Genomic DNA, 22863 nt, shown 5'->3' with positions numbered 1-22863 from the left:
GAGACGCGTCATTACGCACACTCCCCTCTGCTATCGTCATTCTTGTAAAGAGAGAAACAGAGCGTCAAGCACCCAGAAAGATTAAAGAGGTTGAGAATACAAACTTGGACTGAGAGCATTAGAATTAGAACAGCTTTAGTAGTTTTTAAAAGTAAAGAAATGTAACATACACAGGGAGGTTTACACTTTGAAAATATGTTTATTGTTAATTCATGTTCAAGAAGGTCAGAAAAATATTTAAAATTATCAGGCTGAGTGAGCTCCTGATCTAGACTAGAGCTAGTCCAAAGATACAATTTAAATGAAAATCTATTAACCGTATATATAAGTTATGTATTGATTTTGGAGTTGAAAGTATTATTAACAATAAAAACATATATAGATCACAAGTTAAAAAACTAACTGGTTTTGGGCATCCAGATTCCTATTTTTCATGGATGAGGCTTGTATGATTGCATCAGTTTTATGTAGTTGGTGGTTTTAAAAAGCGGTCATAGTTCAGTCCACAGTACATGCATCTTGTCTTTTTGAAGTACGCAGGAGAAGGGTCAGAAGTCCTCAAACAGGTCCTCTGCGTCTGAAGTTGCTGCCGCAGCATCTGTGGGGCAGTGGGGCGCCTGCTTCACACTGGGTGCTGCAGGCGACTCACTTCTGTATCAAACACAGAGAAACACAGAGATGGGGTCAGTGGGCTAATGAGGCTGGTTTACAGCACAGTTTTCCTGTTGAGACGGGAAGTCCATGAGGAGCTAGACTAGAACCACATGGGCACACACTTTTATACCTGTGTGTACATTTGTACTCAGATCACTGTGTGTAAATGTGCATGTGTGTGTATGTGTGTAATAGTAGGTCAGCAGCTACCCCCACTTTAAGTGCTCTACATCCAACATTTACCTGTGTGGGGGCTTTCTCTGGTGTATCACAGTATATTCTGCTCAAGGTAAACACAATGGCATGATAGAAATAACATACAACAAATTAAAAGTGACATTTTGGTAATATATGTTTAAACCCAAGAGACATTTTCATTGAATGCGTTCCTAGTTGCAAAAGTGTCTGAGTGTACCCCACACATTTGGCCTGAATGTTGGAATGTCAAATTTTAATCCCAGGTTGTTTGAAGACCACCCGCAATTTTAAAAAGAGGTTCAACTCACATGATATTTTACTTTATTAACTCTAAACTTTGACACCATTGCAGATCAGTGACAGGAAAATTTGTTTTGAACATGAATAAGTGGGAAAACAGGTGGGAAACAATTGCATTAATACAAGAAAAGTGAGTGCAGCTATGGGACCACCAGGGTCCTGAACCCACGACAGAGGCCAGTGTCATTCTGACCCTGAGAGATGATGTTAATCTTAGACATGATCATATGAAGTGGACTGGTGACATCTCAAGGAAAAACACCAATTAGAACAGGTTTAGAGCATACAAGTCTATAAGAAATTTCAAAGAGTAAGGTTTTTCTTTCCTTTTTTTTCCTCATATTAGTTTGTTGTCATCTATGTAGAGTGCCCCGATTACGTGAGTGAATTCTTGAGGATGTCAATAATAGAATCCCAAAAAAACTATGTGATTGATGATGATTATTAATGTCATTAAAGAAACCTATTTGCACAATTAATGCATCGGATAATATGAATTATTGTCAATATTTTCTAAAGTCTTATATTGCTGTGGTGACACTGAAAAGGCAATGGAAGAAGGCTCCAGGTGCTCAATCATCAAACCAGTGTTATTAAATGTTCAGTTAAAAAAACATGCTCCACTATAAACATTGTTATTCTGTGGAGCCCAGAGCTATTCTAAATTAAGCCGAAAACAACAGTCCTTTGCTTTGTCTAGAGAATACGCAATCATCTTACAGATAGCGCTACATACGGTAAATATATTTAATTCAATTTCTAATTTGTCCTGCTGAGAAATAAAAAAACCACTACCAGTATTTCAGTAAACAGCAACTGTTCTTGAAATTAAATTATAATTTTAATTAAGAAATAATGTGGGAATACAGGAAGTAAACCATAAATTGAGACCTAACATTTGCCTTTTTAAGCTGAGTAAACAAGGAAAAAAAGTACTACAATATGAGCAACTGCATTCCTGTATTGACACTGAGCCAGTATATACATTTTTATATTGAGCTAAGCCTTTGCCATAGGAATCTTTTTCCAAGTCGTTCACTATGGCCTCTTTTCACCTTCTCTTTTCTACTCTTCTCTTTCTCTCTACTCTCCCTGTGGATGACCTGCACAGAAACACAAGAAGGTGAAAGAGTTAAGCAATTGGAATGAAAACACAATGGCTGGGTGTAGTACTGCCAGCAGCTCAGTACCCCACACAAGAGCAGACAAAGGGCCCACTGCTGCAGCCTCGTCGGGCTGCTGTTTGCCAGCTCAGAGGGGGTCTGCTTCTGCAGGCAACCATTGCACTGATCAAACACCCAGCCAGCCACAGCTGCTCATCAACTCACTGCTCCTTTTCTGCTCAACTGAGTAGAGCTACACTTTGGGCCATCTGCAACTGGGACAATTTAAAGTCATTGGCATGCAGTCATTTGGGTTCTTACAACGAGGGTTTCAACATACAAACAATGTCTTAACTAAGACAAAATAAAAAAAAAATAAAAAAATCCACAAATCTGAAAAAACCACATCTGAACATAATTTTTGAAAACAAGACATTTTGGATTATGTTGTGAGGCAGTCCAGACTTATGAAATAGTTTGGAAAAAATATTATTACATAATAATGTTTTTAAGCCCAGAGGCTTGACTTCTAAATTAATTTTCTTTGCAACAATGTGCTAATAATACATATGTTATAAATGGTATTGTTATGATGTTCATCTTAATTACAAATCTGATTTAAGAAGAAATACAGCAATCTTCAACAGAGAGGAAACAATAATGAAACTTATTTTATTGTAACTCTATAAGCATATTGAGCTCAAGACACTACCCTCTCAAGTGAGGGGATGCAACTTCCCATCAGTGGAAAGAGAAGACATGGTAGCAGCTGGTGTGCCTAAAGCTAAGCGTTACTGTGTATATGTGCGAAAGACACAAGCACAACCAGTAGGCTGCATTGTTTAGACCTTGAAGCAGAAATCATAAACCACACACACCAAAGGGTTTTATCACCAGTAAAGCAAGGATGGAGAATCTTTCAATATTTGTAAATATATGAATACCCTCCGGAGCTCATTTCCAGTCCAGACATTTTCCTGGACAACAGCAACCACTGACCTAATCTAAAAATATTGTGTTTTCCCACTCTCTCCTGGGCTTTGGAGTCACTGGTGCAACATATTGAGCTCTGCCTCTGTCAATATCAATGGTAAAAAAAAATGGCATGACTTGGTGTATGGTTAAAGGTTTAGTGTAGCACTACCTTCCAAGACCTCAAGAATTTAATGGCAAAGGTCAAAGATCATGTCAACACCTGGCCTCAGAGGGCGTGAAAAGACATCACCATTATATAGTTTTATCATTCTAGTATTGAACAGCCAACCAAAATACATTTTAATACCCACTGCACATGAACGTTACAATAATAAACATTTTGATGGGACACCTAAGGTTGTATTTTTATCTCAGTTTTTTCAAATAAAGTTTATGTAAGTATATAAGAACCTAATATGGGGAGACTAGTAAGGTTTAATTTTGCCCAAAAACTTTGATGGCAACCTTGAACCTAGAAAATGCCCTGGTCAGGGGTTAAAATCGTAAGGTTTGGGTGTGATTGCCTATCATAAAAAGGACTTGACAGGGAAGTTTAATGATATTTGATTTTCCCATTCAAGAGAATACCAGGCAGAGAGGCAGAAGGTGAAGTTTGGGAATTGGCAAACACATACGACAACCATAATAAACAACTCAAGCTTCAGATGACAGATCCATACATTTCACAAAAACATTCAAACAAACACCAACGCAGGTTCAGCTACATATTACTTAGAAACTTCACTGCAGAATCTCTTGACTACACACTAACCACAATTATCATAAATTCCTAAGTGTAAATGTAAATAGTGAATCTGTGCAGTACCTTCTCTTCTTGTAGGTGTGTGATTTAGATGGCCGAGGAGCTGGTGTGTCTAGATGACGATAGCGACGTTTGCGACATGGAGCCACATCTATAAGGTCACTGAGACCATCATCCAGTGGGCTTGGGGTTGTGCATTCTGTGAAGAAAAACAAACACAAACAAATCATGAATTCTATCATATAAAAAATACTAAATCTGTTGCAACCATATAGAAGCAGAAGACCTATGTCAAAACATTAAAAAAGATCATATTTTTGCAACTGTACAGAAAGAAAGTTGAAACAAACATCAGATGTTAAAGAAGAGTTGGATATAACTGTTGTCTGAGGGAAGGTGATTATGTAATTCACAATTTTTTATTTTTTTTCCATTCCTCCACAGCCTGAGAAATGATCTGCCCATGTATTAACATACTACATGTACTACAAAACTACAGACTAAGTGTTAATTGTTGTGTATGTAAATGTAAATTAGCCTTAAATTCTCAGTATCAGTAGTCTCAGTATGTATCACAGAAAAAACATTAAGTTGAACTGAAAGGAATTTGGGCAACTCTAATTCTTTACTGTCATAGTGTGGGACATTTAACAAGACTAACCAATGGACTTATAATACTCAATATGTATAAGTCACTCACTCCTGACACTCGGTGGTATTAAGCCACTTCTATAGCCACAGCTGCCTTGGTCTACTAGACATACAGAATCAAGGGAGCGTGTTTATTTTTCCCCAAATGTTCAGCTTTATATATAGTATAGTCAAAACACATAAAAAACTAACTGATTAAACTCTCCCTTGTTTTCATCATTGTTGGCAAAACACACTAGACTGAGTCATTGTCCTAGCAACAGAAAGTAACATTTCCCCTCAGAGCCAGTACACAGATGCAGGGAAAGTCCTGTGAGCACCTATGAGAGAACCCCTCAATGCATAATTTAAGGTGTGGACAGTGGAAAATAGAGAAACAGCTTTAAAAAAAGGCAAGTCCCTTACCCCACCCCCGTTTAGTTCCACATTAGATCTCAACCTTAAGTCCATGCAAATTAGACTAGACACATTTAGCTCTTAAGAAAATGTCAAATCACCTTGAGCTCACTTGGGACCTAAAGACAAAGAATGATGAAAAACAATTCAACAATTCATAAAGCTCTTGTACTGTGGATTACATAACTCACACAGCCACAGAAATCCATACACTCACGATGTAAACACACTCAGCTACCAGGGTAACAGTTATGATGTCAAGCTACTATGGTTACAGGCATGCTCAGGGTCAAGACTATTGATATACTGTACAGCAGGGGTCTCCAGCCTTTTTTCTCCTGCGAGTTACTTTCTACAAAATGAAAACGCCAGAGCGCGACTACCCCTCAGACGGGCTACAGTTAGAGGCCTATAAAAATAAACCATTATCCAGTTATCAGTTCACAAAGTTAGACATCAAAATAATACATTTACAATGGAAATATTAATTTAATCAATCAAATTTTAGTTATTCAGCACAACACACATAATTCAAAAATCCCTTGGCGAGTCACTTGGAAGGGGGTGGAGAGCTACTGGTTGCTCTCGAGCTATAGGTTGGAGACCCCTGCTGTACAGCATGACTGCTTAAGAAAATACACAAAGCCTCAATTTCTGGTGCTTTTTATAAGTCAAGACCTTAAATGGCAAGTTTCTGTAGTGGGTGTAAATCTGCATATTATTATGATACATGCACCTAACAAATATGTTGCAAAATACTCTTAAATGGAGGACAGATAGACTAACCGTTTGCCTCAACCTCTGCTGGGGTCTTCTCAGCAGGTTTGGGTTCTGCCTCTTCTGTTTCGTCTTCAGTACTTCCTCCATACTCATCTTCATCATTGTGCTCAGAATGTTGAGTTTGGTCAGTTTTTCCATAAGAACTTCTGAAAATAAAATCACACCATATATAATATTCTATAGTATTTAAATTATGTAAAAATGTAAATGTTCAATGAAAAAGCATCACACATGATAGTGAGACGTACCGTTCTTCCTGCAGACTTGTCAGAGTGAGGAACAGGCTTCGAATCTTGGCTTTCTTCTCATTGAGCACATGGACAAATCGAGAGTATAGTTCCAGTTCCAGAGCTTTTTTACCACTCACATACTGCTTCAGTCTACGCCACAATACAAGAATATAACTATATTTACTGTATTCAGTATATATGTTAACAAAAAAAGACAGTTATTATGGATTAGACAGTTTAACTAATAAAACACTCAAAATATGAACACTTCTTTGCTGCCATGTAATGAACTAAATGAGAGATAATTATAGTGCAATATGTAACTTTTCTGATGGAGAGTCTGCCACCTGCTTGTCTCCATGGTTATGTTATAGATTTACACAGTATGGTATTTTACTCCATGGATTGAGGTTAAGACTTTAGACTTTAGACTTTACTGTCTCCGTAGGGAAATTTCCCTTCTGCATTTCACCCATCCTTCAATGGTGCTGGACAAAGTTACAGATCAGATCTTTGGAAAGGTGAGCCTGGCATGAAGTCTAGTTTTTTGCACTAAAAAATGTGAAACTGAATGAAAGCAAGATATCTCATACATATACATTCCTGGGAAAACAATAACATCTCCAAGGAACCAATCAGGTGGCAGACCATCCAAGAGAGATATTACACAGTGCATCTTTAAACAGATAAGAAATGTATATGAACTGAAGTACGTGTGTGTGTTTTTCTTTTTTGTAGTGAGTAATTCAGCAGGCCTCTCTGACTCATTTTGGCACATGATCTGCTGGGTTACACACACACACACACACACATCTGTGACGAACTTTCATTGCTCAAAAATAGTATGAAGACAGAACTTTCTCATAAATGATGTGAATTTGGCAATACCCCTACTCCAGGTCTTGCCACAGTCTAGAGTTTAGTTCAACTTTACAGCTAGTGCAGAAGTCATTTGTAACATGGTGTTATTGTTGAGAGTGGAGTGTTTTTTATTTACTGTGCCGTAATGCGCTGATGCTCTTGATTCAGTCGCTGGTTCTGCTCCTCTAGTTTGCGGTTGTATCGTTCCAGTGAGTTTGCCTTGTCCATGCTGTAAATCAGTAGCTCCCTCACTGCCTCTGCAGGATCTGAAAGGGCTGTCAGTGCTACAGATCCCAGCCTGAACTGCGACCGACAGAACAGAAGGGATGTGGCTGGATTATTGATGATTCTCGATGATTCTCAGCATTTCAGTATGTGATCCTCAGAACTTAATATTTTTAAGTGCAAGACATGCATAACATACAGGCTAATACAATTCAGAATTTCATGTGTGCCAATTATTACTTTGTCACCTTTAAATTAAGGTGCATATAGAACCCTTGCATATATAACTCTGATGGAGGGTCCATCACCTGCTTGTCTACATGGAGATGTTATTGCTTAGAGAAGTCACAGGTCTTTGGAGCGGTGAGCCCACTCGCAGTATATTATATAACGGAATATTGGCATTAGAAAAAGAAGTGTAACTGGACAAATGCAATGTTGACTAAGTGCACCAGAGTAAATAAATCACCACAGACATGAACAGAACATAAAATTCAAATGAATCCTAAGAGCACTTCAGTTAACACTTCCAGATGTTACGTCATCCCAAACCCTCTGTTAACTTTTTGATGAAAAATGTATTTTATGATTTATTTCTCATTTTTATGTTCTTTATTTTTGTATTTATTGACTTTTTTTGTTTGTTGAGAAATCGGCATAAAATGGGATTGAAGGATGGGCATGGTCTGGCCTGGACTGCAGCACATGTTCCAAATGCGTAATGTACAACACAACTACTGGTGTTCCTTCTATTACACACTTGGACCAACAGTCGAATGTTGTGTTTAATATACTCCAAGCAGACATTGGAGCTTGTCCTCAAAATTTTGGCTGTGAAACCATTTACATGGGCAAGGTCTCTGATGAAGTCATAGAAATTCCAGTTTCAAAAGACATTTCTGACGCAATTAGGTACTTCTGCTGCAACTTCTTGCTTAATTTAAGGAAATACTAATGCAGTGAAGTGTAAAAAATGTAATATGGGATGTCAAGTACAACCTCTGCAATCACACTGATAATGTATAGAATATAATTCAGAAAAATAACTTAAGTGGAGCAAGAAAAGAGGTCTTTATCCACAGTAATCCAATGATATTCAAGCACCATCTGATTGTCATTAAAGTCCACAGTACTGTACTGTGAGAAAGTGATTCAACAAAGGGCTATTGTAAACCTCAATATGGAACAAATGATCAAACCAAAACAAAATTTTCATCCAAATTAAAATTTGTGCCACATTCTATATGAATAGGACAAATGTGAGAAAGACCAGTGTACTTTGAAATATGGGGTCAAACTCACAAATGCCTGGTATGCTAACCACCACAGGTAACAGCTGCACATTTATTCTAACAGGTTCAGTGTAACCTCCATTAAGATCCTATTAGAGGGCAATGACCAGGCTGTAAACAAAAGCCTTTCATTATGATTCATAACTCTTATGACATATGAAATATCATTTGAAGCTCCCATATATCTCATAGTGAAATCTTTCAATCTTTCAAGTGAAAATGCATCCTAAAAATGAAAAGATTAGTCACTAAATGAAATTTGTTCCTATAGTATAGTATACATAATAAAGTATAAAGTATACATTACTTTCAGACACAAAATGCTACCAATAGTATATAATTCGTAGAAATATTTTCAGTATCTTTGTTTCTGTCTGTGTTGTCTGCTAGTATCAATAAAGTACTTAAATGAACTATATGTTGTTGTTTTTTTTATATTCACACCTTCTTGGTACTGTTAAACTTTTAATGAACACATATCTCATATTATATTCAAGATAATACTCACAGAGATGACTGAAACACTAATGATTCCAGTAGTTTGGATGTTCATCATAAATGTCAGCCTTTGGTAAAGTAACATGATACAGTATATGAAGTAGAGTAGTTATTAAATTATATTGTTACAAGGGTATGCGTTAAAAAGTTAAGTCTTGAACTAAAAAAATCTCCACTCCAGTTGAGGGGCTGGACTGGGGTGACAAGCTTGCCCTGCTCTTATCTAAACTTAACAATGACGTAATGAGAAAAAAACTTCCACACTATTTACGCAAGGGGTTTCTGACTAATGCCCTTTTGTGGCACATATCTCAGTGGTTCACAGCCTTTTTCTCCATGAACCTAATCTAATCTACACATGACAATCTATTATTCATAATCAGTAATTAATTGAAAACCTGTATAGTAATTTCATTTGTAATCGCTTCATTATAATCATCACAATTTAGTATGAACCGTTCCATCTAAGGCAGTAACCCCTTCATCAGAGAAACTAATGATGAGTTTAACTGTGTTTGTACTCACCGAGATATCCTTTTGCACTTTCTCGTAGGCCAGAGACACATGTGCGCTGCTACAGTTGAGAGTGAAGGTGTAAGAAGTGGAGCTTTCTGTCCCAATCAGCGCCTGGTGGATGTCTTGGACATAATTTTCACTTTTCATCTCCAGCTCCTTTGCCTCTTCGCATATGGCTGCCTCAGTAACTACATAGACAAACATGCAATAAGAAGATGCTCAGGATGTTGGATGTAGCGGCAAATTCAAAGTTCAAAAAGGCAAAAACAACACGAACATTTTACTTCGTCTCCAAGGGAAAGGGTCAACTAAAGTGCAATAATGAATGTGCAAAGGTGAAGTGAGACCACACAGCTATTTGGTTAAAAAGGTCAAAGTGCAGGGAACAAACATAAATCTTAAAGACCTTTAAAATGTGAGGGGAAAAGTGAGGTCCTGATAGACAGTGTTGTACCTTCTCCTCTCCAAGCATCCTTTGCATCTGTCAGCAGCAGCCGGAACCCTGAGCCCAGGTCTGGTCCGCCCCAGTCCAGCCGCAGGAAGTACGAAGAACCAGAGAGAGAAATCTGACGCACTGAAGTGTGCATCCTAACTCAGAACTTGAAAACTGAAAAAAATGAAAACAATTGATCGATGCTATACTGGGCTAGTCTAACTTTATAATGAAGGTGTTGAGGAGAAAATTCAGTTTGTCAAGGTTTCACAGCTCATCCAAGCTGCTTCTTCAGTTCTGGTCAGAATGCTGGTGGAATGGTGGTGGAAGTGTCCACCAGCATTCTGACCAGAACTGAAGAAGCAGCTTGGATGAGCTGCGAAACGTCTTCAACCAATCTAACTTTTGTCCAGTTGACAAACTGAATTTTCTCCTCGACATAGATTCTACCTGGACGACTGAGGGATTCTTCACACATTTATAATGGTTTCTTGCATGAGAATTCCTTCTTATTTTAATGATTTGGCATAGCAACAATCTTCCATTGTTATAAAACAATTCAAATAATTTGAATTAGGAAAGGTCCTGGAAGTAATCATTTGCCTGAAACTCATGAATTGCTTTGACCATGTTCTAATGTTGAGCAGAACCCGAAAACTTTTCGAATGTGACAGAAATGTATGGATCTCGAAAAGTCAAGGGGGCCAAATATGCACTGAGCACCATAAGGAATCTTAATCTTTTGGGACTCACATTTCTGTGGGTCTGGAGTTAAATTTTTCTGACACAGCACAAAGTTCTAGTTAAGGTTGCAGGAAGTAGACTATGACTCGCCCCATGCCCTCTTGACCAAAAACCCCACTGAGACAATAGCTCCAGAATGGGCCTCTGACTGTGATGCTGGCCAGTGATGCTCTGGACCAGGAGGTCTGGGAGGTTTCCCTTCAGGTAAGTCCAAAATATTTCAGATATAATAAAGACATATCTGTGATCATTATCTCAGTAATTGTTAAATGCATCTTATGTTGTTGTTTTGTGGAAAAAAAAACAAAAAACATACTTGTTCCATTTGAATAATAAATACAATCAGAAAAAACAAAACAAACAAACAAACAAACAAACAAAAAACAGTGATGTGTCACAAATGCTGAGTGGTCATCGATAAGCACTGATATTTCTAGTCAGTGATCATCACGGGTCTTGCAGCATGCCTGTTGTAAATGATTAGTGCGCGATGTAAACCCAGCTTTGTGAACACTATATTGCAACACACAGAACCCCTTATTATTGCCGTAAGTACAGCCCGAGCTGGAAACCCACACCTTGCCTTGCTAATAAACAGTTAGTGCAACATGCTTGCTAACGGAGCAAGACACATATTGAAGAAGAAAAAAGCAGCCGCATCTTTAACAACATCCTTTTAACACCTGCTGCACGAACATATTCACCCTCCGAAATTAGACGGTAGTGGAAAGTGTTTTTCCTGTACTTAAAGTGTAACACTCTCCATGAGCTCAGAGCTGCAGAAGCGGCGTACAGACCGTAGAGTCTATGCTATAGACACTAGACTGACTGCTTATGTTTGTAAACATTAATACAACAGCAAGGTCAGAAGCGCCAAACAAACTACACGTAGGTTACACCTAAAAATAAAATAATAACAATCGTAGCTCACCCAAGCTCTTTAAATGACCCTTGTTAGATTAGATTTTTTGGACTGCTTTAGTAGACCATACATTACGTCATCATTAAGCGACAGCCTATTGCCTTGCACGATACACACACCGCCAACCGCCTCCAACGAAGTATAAGATCCATAGCACCACCCCATGGATATTTTAAAGTAACGATCGGTACCTGATGCTGATATTACTTCCATTATCATATCACTAACATATTTACTCCTGTCATGCAACTGTAACCCAAGGATCTCTCATAGTTTCACTAAAATTTATTTTGACGCGTTGACGCAGTCATACAAATACACCATTTTCCCAATTTATGAATGAACTGTCAGAGCAATTTAAAAAAGGGATTAATGTTAATAACTTAAACATTTTACATGTTGCACACAGTGCAGTCAAGTGTCTTTAGCGTCCCAGGTAAAGATGATACGGCTGTTTTGTGTTAACATAAATATATTTATGTTTATACAAATTAATCCACATTAATCCACAACACTTTTTTTTTTATTTATAGCCACCAGAGTGAATAAACCATCTGTAAAGGCCACAATACATAGTGGAAATAGTGAAAACTGTGAAATGTCAGTGAAATTACATGTGAAATATCCAAATTGTAATTGACTGATCAGGTCATTGGTCAGTGGCTCCATGCATCAGCACAGTTTATTCACATCAAAACACCACAACTTTAGCCTGTTTGGGCTTAGCCTTCTTCACTGGTATGTGCACATCCTCATGGTCCGCACTCATATTGTTGGATAACCAGTTTAGTGTCATGGTGTTTGCTGAAACATAGATAGGTACAGTTAATAATGGCTGTAAAAAAGTCAAACGATTAGCAGAGGCCTAAAGTACGCACTTGATGCCTGATGCTCTGGACAGTCTTTCTGAAAATGCTCCACAGAACCACAAACACGGCAGCATCCTCCTGCAAATTCACATAGTATACATATGATCTAATCAACAAAAGTATTATTTATAAACAAAACACACTTGATTTTGGTTACCTTGTGCATAAAGCCCTTTTGGATTATCTGGGCAGGAGCGTGACAAGTGTCCAGTTTGTCCACAGATGAAGCATTTTGCAAATGGATAGTCTCCTATAGTGAAAATAAACAGAATAATAATAAAGGGCAGTACTTGTCAGTAAATTTTTGGTCGACACACGTACATAAGCCTTGTACATCGACTGTAACCGCTAGCATCATGAGCATTATTTGATTGGAGCCGAACACTCTGGGTGATGTCACACTCCCTTAGCCCACTTCTTTATACAGTCTATGATCTGTCACTTTCATTCACAAGACCATAAGCTCACACAAAAACTAAAAATTACATTTAAGTACTATCAAACTCTGTATTTGAATATAAAAACGACAGACTACCCTCATTCCCAAATTTCCAGCTAAATCTCTACATATCTTCTTCTATCTGCTGTTATCCATGTACAAAAATGCATACAATCCAAGTAAAATTATTTGTGGACCAATACAAAATATGGATGATCAATATGTCGACTAAGACATTTAAATCCCACAGCCCTACATTAGTATAGTATTACTGCCATCAAGTTTGTGTAATCTTTTGCATATTGTGTACCTTACCTAAAGCAGGGTCTACTTTAGCTCTACACTTCTGAATTTCATGTTCAGTGGAGCCGCAGCGGTAACAAATGCCTCTGCCCATCTCCTCATCTCTGTCAGCCTCTGGACAATCTGCTAAGCCATGGCCTGGTTTTCTACAGTTAAAACAAAGCTGAAAGAGAGGAAGAAAGATATTTAAGTCATCTACCAAACGATAAAAATAAATGCAATTTTATATAATACTTAAAGAATTATTCATAATATTCACCATTTTGTTTTTCTTGTCCTTTTGTCGTTTAATCCTTCGGTCTTCCCTCCTCTGCTCTTTTTTCAAAGCAGTTTCCACCTCCGCTGTGAAATCCAGTTCTCGTGGTTGAATTTCTTTATCAGTTTTGGGCTGCAGCTGGCCACTCTGCTGGAGATACTCTATGAATCCATTTACATCCTCACTGACATAGTCCTTTTTACGATTCGTTTTCTTTAAAGCAGTTCCCTGGGGCTGAGTCCTCCGCAGGAGTTCTTTCTGAAGTCCTTTTTCAGATTTTGAGGAGTTAGTGGAGCTGCCACTAGCACGAGCCTCTCCTCGCCCTCTTGTTCGCAGCTGGTTCCATGGAGTGGCCTCAGATGGTTTGTTTCGGTGGATATTGTTAGCTCGGGCCCACCTTGTCATGGTTAAACTGCACCAGTAAAAGATTCAACAGTCAAGGCTATAGTTATGTATATTTACCCCAAGTCCACAATTATTGCAAATTAATTATACAGCAAGGCAAACACAGTATAGCTTATTACATAGATAACCCAAACATATTTTCTGGTGGAACTCAAATAAGATGGAGAACACATGTGAACTCAGTCATATCGATTTACAGTTAACAAGGAAGTTTTCACGATTCATTCTCCGCATTTGTGAGTCTAGAGGTGTAGTGTAGTTTGGGATAATTTCCTGCATTTTGGTGGATTTTAGAGGAGGAAGTCTTTATTCATTTGATATCCAATGGCACAGCAAAGGAAAGTATGAAGACTTTTAAAGGACAGAATATATAATTTCCAGGACATTTTGCATTTCTTCTATGTCTGGAAAACAGGCCAATTATTGTCCAGGTTTTCCTTAATTTCAAGGAATCCTAAAATTGTTCTGACAGAAATATAAGAAGAGATGGAAAAAGCACAATGTTCATGAACTAGCGGTTAACAGTTAACATTAATAAACATTTAAAACAGTCTACTTACACTGCGCTCCTTCGAAGATAAGTAGCAGAAGTAGCAGCGGATCTAAAGGTTTCCCCACCCACAGTTATTGATCCTCGTAACACGTATATCTACATATCAGAATGAAACATTATTATACACCATACATTAAGTAATAATAAACTCGGAGTGGATTAACACACAGTTTTGAGTAAACATCTCTTCTCTTTCCCATGTGCTGTTTTCACGGAAGTTGTTTTTCTTCTTCATCCACAAATAAGTGATGTCTTTTGGATACGCGTTACAGTGACCTCTATCGTTTACTATCGGCAGCTTTTGCTTTCTCAGCGAAGTTAAGTTAATTTACTAAAAAGCTTTTGTTAGTTATTCACTGTATTATAATAATATTGTGTGTACCCACAGAACTGCAGCACTTTGAAATTTAGGAACATTACTTTAGATGAACTTTGAAATGGGAAGCAGGCGGCCTACATAGAAAGATGCACAGGTGAGCCTTGTTTCCTCAGATTGTGAGAGAAGTTGAAAGGAGTGTTTTAGCATCACCCAGAAAAGACCTTGGTAAAAATGCATCTTTGGCTTCTAAATTTTATTATGTCTTTTGGGTGGCCTCCTCATGGTAAGAGAATCAAAGCTTTAATTGTAGTCTGTAACATGATTTAGCATTATTTATTTATTTATTTTTTGTGCAGTTAAAGCAGACCCTGTAAACAGGGGAAATCTCACAGGTAACACACAATATATTCTTTCAGTGATTGATTATACTACTTAGTTTCTTGTGATATATTTAGGCTTTTTTTGTTTTTTGTTTCATTATTATTACAGAACTCTTTTTTGATGAGGTCCACAAAACCTTGCAAATTATGGTAGACAGCCCTGAGACTTCTGAAGGTAAATTTTCATATGCTTTCTTAGACCCAGTTCAAGCAATCAATTTATGATAACATTTTCCAGAGCTACATCATCAAGAGCACACAGAAGAAGGAGACATTATACCATCAGTGAGCCCATATCAAAATCAATCAATATATCATGATTCCAGTACATTATTTTTGTTACTGTGCAGACTGACAGGAATGCAGTGCAGCAAATCTGGCCAACACATGCTATACCATATCAGATAAATGCAGAGATAAGTAAGCAGTTACATTTAACCATAGATGAAAGGACTGTTGTAATTTCATCTTTTCTATTTACAGGAAGGCGTACAAGTGACATATTAAGTGCAACAAAAATGATTTCAGATCAAACTTGTTTAACGTTTCACCCACGTACATCTGAGATTGACTACCTTCATTTCAAAAATGGTGCAGGGTATGGACCGTTCCATCTTGCAAGTATTAATTTGAATTTTGGTAACATTCCTTATCATATTTTCTAGCTGTGCATCTTATGTGGGCTTCATTGGTGGAGACCAACCAATATTTGTTGGGTCTGTGTGCAGCGTGGGAAATATTGCTCATGAAATTTTACATGCGCTTGGCTTCTATCATGAGCACACTCGTACGGACCGGGACGAGTACATTACAATTCTCAACAACAACATCATAAAAGGTAAAAACATAAAATCTGTTCTATTTCAGTGGTTTCCATATCAGTTTATGCACCACTATTTACTACAACCTCAGCCTAAAGTGCACCTTGGTCCTCCTTACATTAATTGTAAATCTTTTTCTGTAAATTTTTTAATCACACTTTTAGATTGTTATTCTAAATTATAACCATAATAATTCTTTGTTTTTGTGAGTTGTTTTAGTTAAATTCTTGTTCTTTAGGAACTGAGCAGAACTTTATTAAGCGACATGGCAACACTTTGAATGTCCCTTATGACACTGATTCCATATTGCACTATGGAAGGTAATTAATGTTTTAATGTTGATGAATTAACGGTTTTCTAGCCTAATTTGCCAATTTTTCCAATAGCTTGATAACAATAATAAATTTCTTTAATTGTCTGACATTTAGTAGATATTTTTCCTCCAATGGCTTACCCACAATTATACCTCTCCATATGACCAAAGCCATGGGGCAGAGGGTGAGGCTGACAAAGTTGGACATAATGAGGGTTCGATTGCTTTATGACTGTGGTATGTAGTGCAAACATGTTAGATTATCTATTGGAGAAAAACAGCAATATTATTAACCATCCTTTTGCAGATTCCTCAAGAAATGTAACTGACCAACAATTACACTGGCTTTAGAGGAAATGATGTCCTGCCCAAACCACTCCGCACCAACTACTTTCCTCCACTAGATGACGCTGAAACACAATGTCTAAAAATGACAAGAGCTTTTTAAAAATAAATTCACAGCTGAAAATTATATTTTCTGTTTTTAAGTAACGTTGAGTACTTTCATTTAAAGGGGACATAGACCTATTATGTGAAATTTCTTTTATGAACTGTTAAATCATTAGCTTCTAAATGCTGTTTTTGGATTGATTAATGCCTGTTTAAGTATTACACTCAAGGCTTGCAGTGGTCAAAACTTTCCTGTTTCCACCTGGCGTATATGTAGGGGAAATGCCACAATGTCAATGCCAAATTTACATTTTTCAGAAATAAAAACACCAAAGTCAATATGCTGCTGGCCATGGTGAAATTTCTGAAAAGGCGGGCCTATCAGTTCTGCCATTTTGAAGTAAATAAATGTTATGCCGTTTTGGATCAATATAGTAGTTTGAAATAGATCACCGTTTTATATTTAGTTTATGTAGGATATAGTGTAATAGGCTACTCAATTTAACTACATTTAATTTACACCAATTAATCTTAGTTTTGTATCAGTAGCTTACATTGTGTGGCTTAATCTTTGTGAAATGCCTAATTTTGATTAATTCGAGAAGAGCTTTCCGAACTATTTCTCATCTGTTAATTAGCCCACCTATGCATCAGCGCAGAAATAAAAGTAATTGTATTCTCACAAATCTCAGTCTTTCCATAAAACCACAAACTATCTCCAAGGTTATGTCCTCATTTAACAAATACAATAGTAGACGTCTGCTCTTTACACACTGTTAACTTCACTGTTTATTTGATGGCTCATATCAAGTGTAAATGTCAGAGTAATTTTCCGCTGTTACCCTGGATGGCAATGCATCTAAAATGGGTAAATATTTAGCAAATAAAACGTTTTGGTTTTTGGAAATTTTGGTTTTGAACAAATAAGATATATCAGTGTTTCAGATCAAAGATCTGTGCGAGCAATAAAACCACAAAGTGAAGTAAATGCAAAACAGTCCAGGTTAATGGCATGCTGTGAAAAGTTAACGCCAACAGTGACGATCTTCGGTCACACTAGGACCCTACCAGTATCATGTAATGCACTGGTTTAGGTTATTGTTTCACTTTGCTTGGGCCAATGACTCAAACATGTGAAAGGAAAAACTTACTTGGTATATTAAAATTCGTAATGTACATGCATTTACCCATCCTCCAATTTTCACTCTGATTCTGAGTGAGGGCAGTTGGGTCCAGCGCAGCCGTGCGCATCGCGCGTCCTCGTTGATCCGCTAACGTCCACATTAACTGTGTGCTTCTCTCTCACTCTCTCCTGCACACACTTTTCCTCTCCTCTCTCCTCTCCGCCAGCAGATCTGTCTCCAGAGTCCGAGGGGAATGACAATTCGGAAGAAGCACAGATGTGGATTTATGCATACATTGACTTCATTGTTTGTTTGCGTTTTTTTTTTAAAGAAAAAAATCCTATAGTCTATTTATAGTCTTGTCTTGTGACAAGGGAGAAGAAACTTAAGCTCTTTAAAAATATATATATATATATATCATTATTATTATCTTTTACTTGATATGATGCACTTCTTAAATTGTTAGGCACACCCCGCACTTCCTTTGAGGAGAAAAGGGGACATGGGTATCTCTACTGAATATCTGACCCCTAACTTCGGGTTAAAAATCAAGATGACAACTTTTCAACTTCAGCTCTCATTTTGCACAGTGAGTAAGCTATTTTTATTTTATTTTATTCCATTATTTTAAACAGTTTGTTGTAATTGGGCTTATGTCTATCTCTTACAGAACTTGGTTACTGGATCTTTATACTGCATTGGACATGTATACGTATATCCCAAATCTAAATATGCTTTTTCAAAGAAATCCTGTTTATAACTTGTGAGGACCAGGACTCTGTAACCATGGCAACTGCCCCAGACACACCCTGCCTTTCTGAGCTTGGGGCACTCCTCTCCAGGAACAAAAGCGTCATCACCCAACCCTGTAACCAGAGCACTGTGAAGATCCCTCACTACTCGCCACAAGCCACTGCTGCCATTGCTGTTTCGATCACATTTATGATGATAGTGACTATTGTGGGTAACATTTTAGTTATTATTGCTGTACTCACATCTCGGTCTCTAAAAGGGGCTCAGAACCTGTTCTTGGTGTCTTTGGCTGCGGCGGACATTTTAGTGGCAACTCTTATAATCCCCTTCTCTCTGGCCAATGAGCTGCAGGGACACTGGGCATTCAGTTCACTTTGGTGTGAGATCTACCTAGCATTGGACGTTCTCTTCTGCACTTCCTCCATTGTGCACCTATGTGCCATAGCACTTGACCGCTACCTTTCCATCTCTAGGCCTGTATCCTATGGCACCAAACGCACCCCTAAACGTATTAAGGCAGCTATTGTTATTGTTTGGCTCATATCTGCTGTAATATCATTCCCACCGTTACTTACATTGGACAAGAGTGAAGGAGGTGAAGAAGTGTGTGAACTAAATGATGAGCGCTGGTACATCCTCTACTCAACGATTGGTTCTTTCTTTGCACCCTGTGTTATCATGATTCTTGTCTATATAAGAATCTATCAGATTGCCAAGAAGCATACCCGCTGTCCACCTGGTAAAAACCACAAGCCTGTGCCAGGATCTGCTGCAGCCCATGAGCATGTGCAAAGGGCAGCTGAGGCTGGACAACAGAATGGAGATAAGCAGGACTTTAATGGAAGCCAACAGCAAAAGGTTCTGAATAAGATAACTCATTTAGATTCTACCCTGACATCACAAAGTAAAATGCTTGTAAACATTACAAAGCAGGATGCTCAACAAAATCCAAATTCAAGTACTGCTGCAATCCTGAAATCCCCCTCCTCCCCTTCAATCCCCCAACACGACAGCCAAATCCTTTCAGCTGTTCCTCCCAAAGACGTGGAGGAAGACAAAGCAGACAAGGTGTCTGGCTCTGGCCCTGAGGTGGAATTGCAAATGGGAGGGAAAATTAATGATGATGAAGAAGAGGAAAAAGAAACCCCAACAATGAAAACCAGTGAGCAGGGTCTGGTATTTTCCAGAACTAAAGGATTCAAAATACACGTTCTAAACTTGGCATGTAGATACAAACACACCATGGCCACACAGACTGGTTCCAAAGTGGTGGTAGAGGAGAGTCCAAACATCCAAGGAACTCCAACCTCACGCCGCAAAGCTATGGTAAACAGAGAGAAGCGTTTCACCTTTGTTCTAGCAGTGGTCATGGGGGTCTTCGTCATCTGCTGGTTCCCATTCTTCTTCACTTATTCCCTGCAGGCTGTATGTCCAGAGACCTGCACCATTCCTAACCCCCTATTTAAGTTCTTCTTTTGGATAGGTTACTGCAACTCCTGCCTCAACCCGGTCATTTACACTATATTTAACAAGGACTTTAGGAGAGCTTTTAAGAGGATACTGTGCAGAGACACTAAGGGTACATTTTTCTAGAAACAATGATGAGCATAATAAACTAACTGAATCACAGATTATAGTTACAACTAATGCACATGTATTTTTATTTCTTGTTGTGCTTTGTCAGTGCAACCTTTACAAGCATTTTTGAAAGCACCAGTCAAGTGGCTGAATCTATCTTCTTTAATGTTATTTCAGGCAAGCTTGTAATTATATATACAATGACTGGAGAAGAAATTATTTGATTATATGTTGAAATCAAAGCCAAATGGATACAGGGTCTGTGTTCAGTCACTTGAAGACTATAAAACTCTGAGAGTGCCCTGTTTGTGTGGCAGAAGAAAACAGAGCCGCGGGGCTTATTGGCAGAGAGCACATATCTCTAAGTGTTCTTGGTGGCAGATGAAAATGGCTCAGAGGAACAGGAGGCTGCATGGGAAATAGGAGTTCAGCACCTTCATCTGGAGCTGAGGCTGGAGACATGGATGGTGATGGATTGAGTTTTTTTTAATCTAGTTTGTCTGAAGCTAGAGATGTCAAAACTCTGTCTGTGTATCCAAAACAGAAGACTGTGGTGAGAAGCATCTGAGAGCAGATTGGTTGTTAATGTGCAATATTCAATAAAAAAACAGGAGGTGAGATAATAAGCGCTCAGCAGCAATACACTGAACTCAGAGCTTGGCCCCGGCGATGTCTCCTTGTGAGCTCTGTTGACTCTACATTCAAAAGTGCTTAACTGTGTGTGGAACTGGCTCTCTTGTATTAGTCTATTATTCATTAATGTAAAATCATAAACCAACTATTGCAACTTTTACCACATCAGTGTTGCATTAAAAGATTCACACATACAGTACACACTATCTGAATTTAATACATTTCTCATATTTATCAGTTATTTTAGTATTTTTCTACATCCACTCAGTAATTTATGTATTAAAATGTGAAGTGATACACACATTATGACAGTGTTTTGACAGGAGCACAAAGTTCAGAAGTTGAATGTTGTGGCCTAAGTGCACTTCTTTGTAATACTCCATTTGCATGTTGAGTAAGATGTGGCCAGAGAATCTTATCTTTGTATATATGTTTAAATCATGCATGTTGTTAAAACCAGTATACATTATTTGTCAATTTTAATGAATAATGATTTTATTTGATAATGCAGGAGCTTTGAATTGTTGCATGTGACTGTAAAAGTGAATGAAAGGCAATACAAAGTGTATTGGGTGTGGGTAATCCCTCTATCAATAAAAACATAATTTTAACTTTCAGAGTATTTTGTGAAATCAAATTTTATGATGATAATTTATATTTACTCTTCACAGATGCACCAAGTACAATAACATAAGCAAAAGCAGTGGCCTACACATTTAGGTTGTATGTATGCCTCATGTGAGCAGCATTGAGCAAACAGAATTTGTAATCCATCCTTTGCAATTATCAAAAAGTAATTCCAGTGAATTTAAATCATGTTTTACACTGTAACGCTGCATGACTCTGCACTGATCTATATATGTATACATTTATTTTGAAGGACTAACAATAAAAGGTTGAAAAAGACATGGTTTTAACAGAGCTTGGGTATACGAGTGGGTGGGAGAGCACTTACAGAGCAAAGAATAATGGAATCATGTCATTTGCCTTTGCTGCTTTCTGTCAGAGATGTTTTCCTAATAAGCTTTGTCTGTTTGATCTTTTCAATCTCTGAGGAAAAAAGAAAACAAATAACTAATAGATGTCATCATGTTATGTTATTTGTATATGACCAACAAGTTGTGGTTTTGTTTTAAATGAATTCATATTTTGTCTTTCACTAGTGAAGTCAACAGGCAGTTTAGACATTTAAATAATAACATCATGTACAAGAAAATGACCAAATGAATGTGTGCATTTATGCTGACAAATGCATAGCTTCAAGGCAGTCACGTTAATGCCTTTTTTACGATGTGATATTAAGCTGCAGCAATGTGATGTTGTTTGTCAGTCTACACAGGCTGCAGGGGTTCACTTCTCACTTCAAACAAATCAATACTTATACATATCAAACATTTAGATTTTTCTTTGTTCAAGAAAATAAATTTTGTGATTTACAACTTGAACATGTTCACATGCTTCCACACTTACAAAACAATCATCTTTTAATAGCTGATGAGCGTGACGGTTTGTAGCATGAGAATTCATAAACACCTGGAAGGAGAGGTGCTATCAATAATTTAGCCCAATTACATATTGATGTGTAGTGGCTATAAAGATTCCATTGCGTGGCAGTTATTTAAACTTGTAAGCAGTTTCCAGCATTTCCCATGAGCCATGTATGTGGTTACTGTTTTAACTTGGTACCTCTGTCAATAATGTATGTGTTTACAAATGTGTATATAGGCTGTAGCCCTAGCTACTTCAGGCATAATATGCATTGTGATGAAGTTGAGATAGACAGTCTATGCTTTCTTCATTTGAACATATATTACTGTATCAGATGTGTCACAAAATTGTTACATACAAATAGTCTGTTTCAAAATACAGGGGAAAAAAAGTGCAGCCATAATGCTCAATTTGTTGTCAATTCTAAAGCTGACAGCTTTCAACATTTTATGGGCTTGCTGGAGAATACACTACATCTAATACAATTACTGTGTTAAATCTGTGTGAAAATATGTTGGTGGGTTCTACATCTTTATTCAAAAAACCAAAAAGGTCTAGTTGTTCACACAAAACAGATGTTGAGCAAAGTGTTCAGCGATTCAGTCCGTCACAATAACATAATGTGGCTCGTGTTTGTCTTTTTTTCTTCTGCATTTTATAGCCTCTTTTTGTGTTTTGAGCTTCTTGTTGACTGATGC

At 37.7% G+C, this 22863-nt stretch overlaps 4 protein-coding genes across 9 annotated transcripts; 2 read left to right on the top strand and 2 right to left on the bottom strand.

Moving 5' to 3' along the window:
* Positions 1–179: 179 nt before the first annotated feature.
* LOC110161701 (X-ray repair complementing defective repair in Chinese hamster cells 4) lies at positions 180–11690 on the bottom strand. Of its 3 annotated transcripts, XM_055153193.1 has the most exons (10): positions 11551–11690; positions 9897–10049; positions 9452–9630; positions 7048–7214; positions 6069–6200; positions 5827–5966; positions 4057–4192; positions 2208–2255; positions 898–934; positions 180–651 (listed from the first exon to the last, which is right to left on the bottom strand). In XM_055153193.1, exons 2-10 carry the CDS (start codon positions 10027–10029, stop codon positions 646–648), a joined length of 978 nt encoding a protein of 325 aa, XP_055009168.1. In that variant the 5' UTR covers positions 10030–10049; positions 11551–11690; the 3' UTR covers positions 180–645. The 3 variants fall into 3 exon arrangements, with proteins under 3 accessions (XP_055009168.1, XP_055009167.1, XP_020782167.1); XM_055153192.1 differs by lacking the exon at positions 898–934; XM_020926508.2 differs by lacking the exons at positions 898–934; positions 2208–2255 and having other exon boundaries at positions 11551–11689.
* LOC110161919 (astacin-like metalloprotease toxin 5) lies at positions 10770–16673 on the top strand. 4 transcript variants are annotated; one of them, XM_055153196.1, is made up of 12 exons: positions 10805–10823; positions 14585–14683; positions 14755–14839; positions 15042–15077; positions 15175–15240; positions 15304–15350; positions 15416–15485; positions 15549–15663; positions 15731–15903; positions 16125–16206; positions 16315–16436; positions 16507–16673. In XM_055153196.1, the coding sequence occupies exons 5-12, from the start codon at positions 15213–15215 to the stop codon at positions 16548–16550; spliced, it is 681 nt and encodes a 226-aa protein (XP_055009171.1). In that variant the 5' UTR covers positions 10805–10823; positions 14585–14683; positions 14755–14839; positions 15042–15077; positions 15175–15212; the 3' UTR covers positions 16551–16673. The 4 variants fall into 4 exon arrangements, with proteins under 4 accessions (XP_055009170.1, XP_055009171.1, XP_055009169.1 ...); XM_055153195.1 differs by having other exon boundaries at positions 10770–10823; positions 14585–14839; XM_055153194.1 differs by lacking the exons at positions 10805–10823; positions 14585–14683 and having other exon boundaries at positions 14829–14968; positions 16318–16436.
* zcchc9 (zinc finger, CCHC domain containing 9) lies at positions 12047–14671 on the bottom strand. Its single transcript, XM_020926617.2, has 7 exons — positions 14535–14671; positions 14374–14462; positions 13412–13820; positions 13165–13315; positions 12568–12660; positions 12420–12488; positions 12047–12345 (listed from the first exon to the last, which is right to left on the bottom strand). The coding sequence occupies exons 3-7, from the start codon at positions 13811–13813 to the stop codon at positions 12233–12235; spliced, it is 828 nt and encodes a 275-aa protein (XP_020782276.1). The 5' UTR covers positions 13814–13820; positions 14374–14462; positions 14535–14671; the 3' UTR covers positions 12047–12232.
* Positions 16674–18499: 1826 nt separating the features above from the next.
* Positions 18500–20059, top strand: LOC110161887 (alpha-2A adrenergic receptor). Its single transcript, XM_020926729.2, has one exon. It carries the CDS (start codon positions 18500–18502, stop codon positions 20057–20059), a length of 1560 nt encoding a protein of 519 aa, XP_020782388.2.
* The last annotated feature ends 2804 nt before the right edge of the window (positions 20060–22863 follow it).

The sequence above is a fragment of the Boleophthalmus pectinirostris genome, unplaced genomic scaffold (assembly GCF_026225935.1).
Source record: "Boleophthalmus pectinirostris isolate CB_2022bp ecotype Guang Dong unplaced genomic scaffold, ASM2622593v1 HiC_scaffold_18, whole genome shotgun sequence".
Classification (NCBI taxonomy): Eukaryota; Metazoa; Chordata; class Actinopteri; order Gobiiformes; family Gobiidae; genus Boleophthalmus; species Boleophthalmus pectinirostris.
The sequence above is the reverse complement of the archived record's forward strand: the minus strand, read 5'-3'. Positions and strand labels throughout refer to the sequence as shown.

Excerpts from the sequence above, each read along its gene's own strand:
- LOC110161701 (XM_055153192.1), bottom strand. The coding sequence starts at position 10,029 with ATGCACACTTCAGTGCGTCAGATTTCTCTCTCTGGTTCTTCGTACTTC. Across the intron at positions 7,215-9,451 it reads AAGTGCAAAAGGATATCTCG|TTCAGGCTGGGATCTGTAGC; the intron begins GTGAGTACAAAC and ends TGTCGGTCGCAG. Across the intron at positions 2,256-4,056 it reads CACACCTACAAGAAGAGAAG|GTCATCCACAGGGAGAGTAG; the intron begins GTACTGCACAGA and ends GTTTCTGTGCAG.
- zcchc9 (XM_020926617.2), bottom strand. The coding sequence starts at position 13,813 with ATGACAAGGTGGGCCCGAGCTAACAATATCCACCGAAACAAACCATCT. Across the intron at positions 13,316-13,411 it reads AGGACAAGAAAAACAAAATG|CTTTGTTTTAACTGTAGAAA; the intron begins GTGAATATTATG and ends CCTCTCTTTCAG. Across the intron at positions 12,489-12,567 it reads AAAAGGGCTTTATGCACAAG|GAGGATGCTGCCGTGTTTGT; the intron begins GTAACCAAAATC and ends GTGAATTTGCAG.
- LOC110161919 (XM_020926763.2), top strand. The coding sequence starts at position 14,917 with ATGCATCTTTGGCTTCTAAATTTTATTATGTCTTTTGGGTGGCCTCCT. Across the intron at positions 15,241-15,303 it reads CAGCCCTGAGACTTCTGAAG|AGCTACATCATCAAGAGCAC; the intron begins GTAAATTTTCAT and ends AACATTTTCCAG. Across the intron at positions 15,664-15,730 it reads CATTTCAAAAATGGTGCAGG|CTGTGCATCTTATGTGGGCT; the intron begins GTATGGACCGTT and ends CATATTTTCTAG.
- LOC110161887 (XM_020926729.2), top strand. The coding sequence starts at position 18,500 with ATGGCAACTGCCCCAGACACACCCTGCCTTTCTGAGCTTGGGGCACTC.